Genomic DNA, 7,727 nt, shown 5'->3' with positions numbered 1-7,727 from the left:
TGGGGGTCAAAAAACAACAAAAATCCTGAAAATACACAAAATCCCCCATTTATTTTAAAAATTTGAATGAAAAAATCTATAAAAACACAAATATGACTTTTTTGWCATAATAAATCATTTCTGTGGTCCATTTGGTATAACATACTCAAAGGTTGTAAGTATATAAAAAAGACACACACATAACCACACACATAATATCCAGGTAAGCCCTAGATGTCTGATAGGTTGMAGTTGTAAAACCTAACAAGATTGACCCTGTTTGTTCCAAACTGAGTGCAGCACTTTCACTTCTGTAAATGAATACCATGTAGTGGAGTAAAGACACTTTATACCAGAGCTGGTATTTTTTTTAGAATAACCCACATCTCTCTGTTKACCTCTTCTGAGCCTGATTGCAGAGACATTTATAGAAAAGCAGGCCGTTCAAATTTATGTACAGAATCACCAATTTGTTTTCCAACTTTCACACTAGACTGTCAAGGACATTTGAAAGTGTAGATGTGGCCCTCAGAAGATGACACTCCAAGATCTGGTCTATCAGTGCCCAGAAGTGACCAAATCTGAACTAATGAGAAAATAAGTCCAACTCTCCGGTCATGTCAGTCACTTCAAGCTTTTGGAAGGTTGAGGAGRGCWAATCACTATCTTGAAGTTACAATGTTAATTCACAATTTTATTTATTTTTTGGTATGTCCATTAAAACCCTTTACAACCTGGATTAACTGAAAACTTAATTACATATGCTACAAAATCAGAGGAGCAGAAATGTTTTGCTAGTTACTATTGTGCATCTTTGTTTGCACTACAAATGCAAGACAGTACCATGCAATGATTCAGGCATGTATAAATGTTTATTAATCTCAGACAGTAACTTCACCCTGACTTGGCACAGTTTGACATTAACCACAGTAAATGYTTRACAATAAAATTAAAGTATGAGTGCATGCTATGCCTGTTTCATTACCCTCATGATTMAAAGTTTCACACAGCTATTTGTCATTTTATTACAATGATATCACATGTCTAATGTTTAACCAATTGTCTTTCTTGGCTGTGTTGTTTAACCAACAGGGTAATCTTTTCCATTAAATATATAACTGTTCGATAAGCAAAAGTTGATCAACAACCAACTATTGGCACAGAAATAGTCTTTTTTGTTGTTCAGAAAAGACTATTTAAAGTACAAGTCCTGCTGTATTAGTCTTGATGAACAGCAACTCATTCATTTCTGAGAAAAAAGACTAGAAGTATGGAGTAGATTGAGTCCAGCAGGTACACAATAGAGTTGATGATTGTCATAACGGTGATTAGAACCAATTTATCCCAGAGACAGAGGCGGCCACAGGTCGCTGGTCTCTTATTGTTGTGAAACGAATACAGTGGCCACATAACCATGGCCGTCAGGTACATCACCGCTGCCAAAACATTACAGACAATCACAACCTTGTCGAAAGGGAAAGCAACATAATCGGTAATTTTTCCAAGAGTGAGCAGGATTATGGTGATGGTTAAAATGAAACACAGGGAGTACACAGCTATACACCAGTTCAGTCCTGTGGCGTTCTGATGACCTGAGTAGTGGCCAATTTCCAATGACAGGAAGATGAGACACGCAAAGAAGCTCTCCAGCATCTTCATTATTCCCGGCGGCGTGGAGAGAAATCCACTGTCCTGCCCACTCGGGCGAAGGCGTGTCAGGACCACCTCGGCCACGTACACCGCAACACAAACCCAGGACACCACGGAGGCTCCAATCTGGAGGTCACAMGTGTTGCAGGCGAAAAAGGTGGGGTACATGATGGCGGCGAAAAGGCACATTACACTTGACAGAATAGCAAAGGCACCAGTGAAGTCCTCCCAGGCAAAAGGCACTTTGGTGCTGATGGTGGTGAACTCCAGGATGAGGATGAGAAGGGTGAAGAAGCAGCAGAAGACCCAGGTGAAGATGCACCATGCCCAGTACGGCGAGGTGTTAGGTATCGCTGAGGCCGCCAGGCTGAAGCTTGTGCAGGTGACAATGACCGCCAGTATTCGTAAGATCCCCACAGGCTGGGTGATGGATTTCAAATTCATGTAGACCATGGCTGCTCCAGGAGGAATCTGTCCAACCAAATGAAAATCCCTGACTTTTTTCAGTCAGTTCTCCCTTTGCGGTGCCGTTCAGCAAGGCCCAGATTTTGCAACCTGATCTCAATGAAGAAATCCATGAACGCAAACCTTCCAACAGGTGTTGTCTTTGGAACAGAAACACAGGTGTAGAGTTTAATGTAGCTTAGCATTCTAGGCTTATCTGCACTGTTTTATGGTACCTGTTCCAAGCCACTGATTGGACGCTGGATGGGTGTTACTAAGTGAGCTCCACAATATGTGCTGGACTTTGGTCTCTGAWGCAAACTAACTTCACAGATCATATCTAGGACAAAGACAAGGTGTAGGCTGATGCTGTGTTTATGACAATGATAGCAGTCGCTGTGTTCTCTTGAGCTGTTGCTTTGAAACAAAGGCAAAATCATTTTAAGGCAATCCTAACTCGGTGARGTGAATAACATTTATCCTTTGTCATCACAAAAATGTAAAGCTCTCAAATTGTTGAAGGAACCTTTGAATTTCAAAACAGGTTACTGGAAGATTGAGAAAAATATTTTATTTTTTTCCTAAAAATAACTTTTTGAACCTATAACATCTACTTTCTGTTGATAATGTCAATATATGGAACCTAATATATGGAACAAAATCATTTTAAGGCAATCCTAACTCGGTGAGGTGAATGACATTTATCCTTTGTCATCACAAAAATGTAAAGCTCTCAAATTGTTGAAGGAGCCTTTGAATTTCAAAACAGGTTACTGGAAGATTGASAAAWATATTTYATTTTTCTCCTAAAAATAACTTTCTGAACCTATAACAACTACTTTCTGTTGATAATGTTAATATTTGGAACCTAGTTGACCTGTAATCTCACTTGTTTTTAGTTCAATTCTTGGGTCTTTTTAAAATGGACTGAAGTATCTTGAGTCGTTTAAAGATTGTTGGACAGAAGCAAGTTTGAAATAAATAAACATGTTCCAGTATCAACAGAGACACCTCTATCTGTGCTGTAGTTTGTCAAACAGGTTTTTCCATGGTAAACAGTCCTTAACATTGCAGTTGATGAGGGAATAACACTGTAACATAATACACAGCTAAAGAAAAAAAAACATACAAAATTCACTTCATTAAACAACTGGAAGCAATACTGTCAAATTTTCTGTAACATTCATGTTAATTTAAAAACATTTGAGTTAAATTCAAGCAAATTGCTAGATATATTTTAAAATATTATCTCAAACATATTATATCCCAGTGTGTCATCATAAAAAAAAAATACCCACAGTATTCTAAATAACTAATAGTTTGTGGGTTTGTAAGTGTGKGGTTTGCATCAGTTTTGGGTGTGGCTTTATGCACGATGACACCACTAATTCTGAAACTATTGTCAACAGCGGCAATAAAATTGTAGCGAACTTTGTGTCCAGTATGTGAAACAGGCTGGAGAACATGACAGTTACCACAGCAACACTGATCTCCATCTAAAACTATCAGTAGTGAGAATTATAGCAGTCTTGAGATCTTTAGCAAATGTTTTATTGTAGTTTGCCACTTGTATCCATTTTCACTTACAACCTCCCTCKCTCTTTTATGGATTTTCAGACTTACAAAAGTGGACCACACATGTAYTTGCCAATAATATATGAAGAATTCAGAATGAAATTAGCTGCAAGAGCAAAGCTGAAAACTAATCCTTCCTCCTTCTAGTTTTGCATGTCACACATTCCCTCCCAGCCTTTCATTTTAGTGCGCATCATAAACAAACTTATACTGACAAAGCAACCGCAAAACCAATAGCTGCTCTGTGTTTTAGTGTATCTGCACCATGACACAACTTAGCAAACATCRTTTWTTATGGACAGGTCATTTATGAGCCTAGTGCTGATTAGAGCTTCAGTTTGTGACTTTTTAGCTGCAGTCACTTCATTATAAGTGTCCACAACARCCTTATTTTAACAGCAATTTACCTACATCTTATATTTTATATAATKAATCATATTTAATGTAGTTAATTTGATCAAAAGAATATGACTGAAAAACATAAAATGAAGGGAAAAAAAATCACTCTGGGATCATGTTGTTCAACGGAACCTTCTTTACGATTTTATCAAAACGAGTCTTTCACGATCAAATCTAAGCAAAAGAAAGATCCATAATGTAATCAATAATTGTTAAGCTGGTCATAAAACCACTATCAAATTTCACCCTCAGCTCATTGTGGGTGGAATTCAYAATGAACTGTGAATCATGGGCCATGATTGAGCCTGAAGGCAAATACACTCCCCAGATGACCTTAGCTGTACATGAATGCAGTCAGCACACTCYAGGCAAACAAGACTTCTCTAAAAGGTACCGGAAATATGCATGAAGAGGGCAAAAATGAAGCAAATTCACTAAATGGTAATACACTAGTGATTGTGCATATAACCTAGACAGATGACAAGAGAAAGGAGATAAGACAGGTGCCGATTTGTCTTGTGGAAGTATAAAAAGTGAAGAAGATGGAATAGATGATGGACCCTCAGAGGTTGATAGTTTCTAGAGTACATTTATAAAATTATGCATGAACTGCTTTATTAAAAAAATACAAAGTGTGTTTGGTTGGTAGATGAGATAGTGCTACAAGTTATAATAAAAACAGTAGTGGTCATGTGACCTACATGTTTTTGCTCAGTTTTAACCACCATGTAGCTTAAAACCTTAAGTTTATTTGTACAGCACCATTAACACACAGGGGCAGTTCAAAATGCTTACAGGAATTCAAATTTGAAGTAAAATCTTTAAGCTTTACTTAAAAAGAGACCTCAGTACATCATGCACATAAAAATCTTGTAAACAAATAAGCACATTTTACAATAAATTTTTTAGAAGTATTTTAAAAATATTATGCTATGAAAGAACAATGCTTCAAGCGAACAGTTTATGTGATTCGTGTGATTCTTTGATTGAATTCTGGAGTGAACAAATATGTTTCCAGTCCTTTTTAAAGAAGTCAGCTGAATGTTTCTAGAAGCAGTAGAGACCCAAATGGAGGTACAAAAATGCGCAAAAAGTAAATTTTACATAATAGGACCCCTTAATGATATTTAAATCTGAAAGCAAGAATCAGTGTATCCTCAGTGTTTTTAGTGCTTCCCTAATCAGTCTTTTATTTTACCACTAGTAAAACATTACTTTGGACACGTAAATTCAAAACCAAAAGTTGCTATGCATTTTAGTTTGTTTGCATTTTGACACACCTTTGCAAACATAATGTATTATGGGCTGGGATCCTATTATGGGAACGACATTGTTTGAAGCTTTACTTATTCGGACAAGATTGAAATATGTACCTAAACCAACATGCACCAGCTGCAGCCCTTTTGAAGAAAGCCTGCAAAACATGATTTTATCTGAATGTTACAGATGGATCCGAAAGTGTAGTTAACTGGACACATAATTCATAATATAACTATGTTTTTAAATACAATGGAAATCAGCAGGTAGGCGTGTAAAATGCAAAGACATCACACTGTGATTATGCTGTTGAATACATGTTAACGTTTTGACAAAAGCAAAATTCCAGCAGGAGCAACATTTTCTTATTCAGATCAATGCAACTATGTGCTTATGCTGGAGTGGTGAAGAAAACCAACCTGAAAGAATATACTGTGTCAACAATATAAGCAATCAGATTGAAATAGGTCATTAAAGTTATAACAAYAGCCAAACTCCACMSACASASCWYAGKGCAGKAKMWTGGTYTRGGATATAWMTSAAAKATGTAGAAAGGCCAGATGACAGCAGCTGTGATGTACATTAGCACGGCCAGCACATTGCAGACTATCAGAACTTTGTTAAAAGGTGCAGGGAAACGGGACAACAGGCGGCCGATAGTTAAAATAATGATGAGGAAGGAAATRATGAAACAAATGGAATAGACGGCAACACACCACTGGAGACCTGGAAGCAAGTCGTACAGCAAAAGGTCCACACAGATGAAGATGATGCAGGCCACGAAGGCCTCCAGAACTTTGAGCAGGCCCGGCACAGTGGAGAGGAACCCACTGATTTCACCAGGCTTGGCCCGAGTCAGTCCAACCTCGACAGCGTAGAGGATGAAGGTCAGAAAAGACAAAACGCAGGCTGCAATCTGTTTACCACAAGTACTACAAGTGAAGAAGATGGAGTAGAGGATGGACGCTGCGAGCACCTGGATGGATGATAGATAAAATATGAGATGCTTGGATTGATACAGTCTCTTGAGCAGTATTTATAAGTAAAATACATTTTTGGATGAGCTGTTAATAGGTAAAATATATGGTATAGACTGTCAACATCAAGAAAAAAAATTGAGTACACATAAAACTAATTATTATGCCATCAAATCTAACAATAATTGTTTAAAAAAAATTGTATAAACTATTCAGATATTTTCTATTAAAAATGATAATTTTTTTTATTATTTATTAATTTGTCTTTATTTTTCATTTCTATTGATATAATCTTATGTTCTTATTCTTTTCCTGTCTCTCGTCCCCTTAAGATTTTTCTAAGGTTATTAATTTTCCTGAAATACATTTTGCATGAATTTAATTTTGAGCATTAATTAACCTTTATTCACTCAAGCAAGTGTATTGTCCTCATTATGTTCCTTTTGCTGTGTTGACCTTTCTGACTGAATTGTTGTATGAAAAGTACAGATTATACCTTTCTTTTGGGGAATTTAAGTTTTGTATAATTTTACATTTAAAAAACTAAATAAACAAACAAAACTACAAAACATGACATCCCTTAAAATTTTCAACAATAACATGCTTAGATTGTTAAACTTGAAACAATCTACATTTATCAACATTAACAATCATATTCAATTTAATGCTTATCAAAGTTTGCATGTTGTATTAGAATAATACTGTTTGTACTTTGAAGTATTTCTGCAAATTCTAAATTTTATGTCCTAGCATCACAAAGAGTATTCAATGAGAAGGAGCTAAATAAATGAAACGGACAATAATATACTGCTACGCACCATTAGRGTGGCCAACATGGCAAAGGCGGTGGTAAAATCATCCCAGGAGATGGGCAGCTTCGAGCTGAGGCTGGTGAACTCCAGGACCAGAATGATGAGGGTGACCGAGAAGCAGAAGCACCAAGAGAACATGCACCATGCCCAAAATGAGWWCCCRATATGACCCACAGATGCAACCAAGCTGAAAGTGACGCACGTGAAAACGACTGCCAGTATCCTCAAAATACCCACAGGTACCGTAAGCGTCTTAACATCCAGGGTAACCATCTTGACTGTGCTAATGCCGTCGACCTGCTGTTCTGTCGGCTCTTAAACTCGCCGCAGTTCTTCTTCCTTGACAGGCACAAAAGAACATTGGCTTATCAGTTCTTCCCCTTCAAATAATAAATGAAGGTTTCAACACACTAATGGGAGCTACACCCTGTCATATATGTAACAAAACAAACTTTAAGGCCACAGTTAAAGAATAACTTTCCAACCCACATGCACTTTGAATGTGACAAATCATCTAATGAGAGCTGAACCTTTGCATCAGAGCAGATAAAGGGGAAGAGGCGATAATGTGCAGAGGTGGAAAACTAAAGCTGAAAGATTAATCAGTTGATAAATTCAAGTTACAAACTGAGAT

At 37.1% G+C, this 7,727-nt stretch overlaps 2 protein-coding genes across 2 annotated transcripts; both read right to left on the bottom strand.

Moving 5' to 3' along the window:
- Positions 1–563: 563 nt before the first annotated feature.
- On the bottom strand, positions 564–2,234 carry LOC103469310 (myeloid-associated differentiation marker-like). Its single transcript, XM_008416911.2, has one exon. The coding sequence runs from the start codon at positions 2,080–2,082 to the stop codon at positions 1,219–1,221; it is 864 nt and encodes a 287-aa protein (XP_008415133.1). The 5' UTR covers positions 2,083–2,234; the 3' UTR covers positions 564–1,218.
- A 2,393-nt stretch (positions 2,235–4,627) lies between these two features.
- On the bottom strand, positions 4,628–7,458 carry LOC103469311 (myeloid-associated differentiation marker homolog). Its single transcript, XM_008416912.2, has 2 exons — positions 7,100–7,458; positions 4,628–6,280 (listed from the first exon to the last, which is right to left on the bottom strand). The coding sequence occupies exons 1-2, from the start codon at positions 7,364–7,366 to the stop codon at positions 5,696–5,698; spliced, it is 852 nt and encodes a 283-aa protein (XP_008415134.1). The 5' UTR covers positions 7,367–7,458; the 3' UTR covers positions 4,628–5,695.
- Between the last annotated feature and the right edge of the window lie 269 nt (positions 7,459–7,727).

Source organism: Poecilia reticulata, linkage group LG8 (genome assembly GCF_000633615.1).
Source record: "Poecilia reticulata strain Guanapo linkage group LG8, Guppy_female_1.0+MT, whole genome shotgun sequence".
NCBI classification, from domain to species: domain Eukaryota; kingdom Metazoa; phylum Chordata; class Actinopteri; order Cyprinodontiformes; family Poeciliidae; genus Poecilia; species Poecilia reticulata.
The sequence above is the reverse complement of the archived record's forward strand: the minus strand, read 5'-3'. Positions and strand labels throughout refer to the sequence as shown.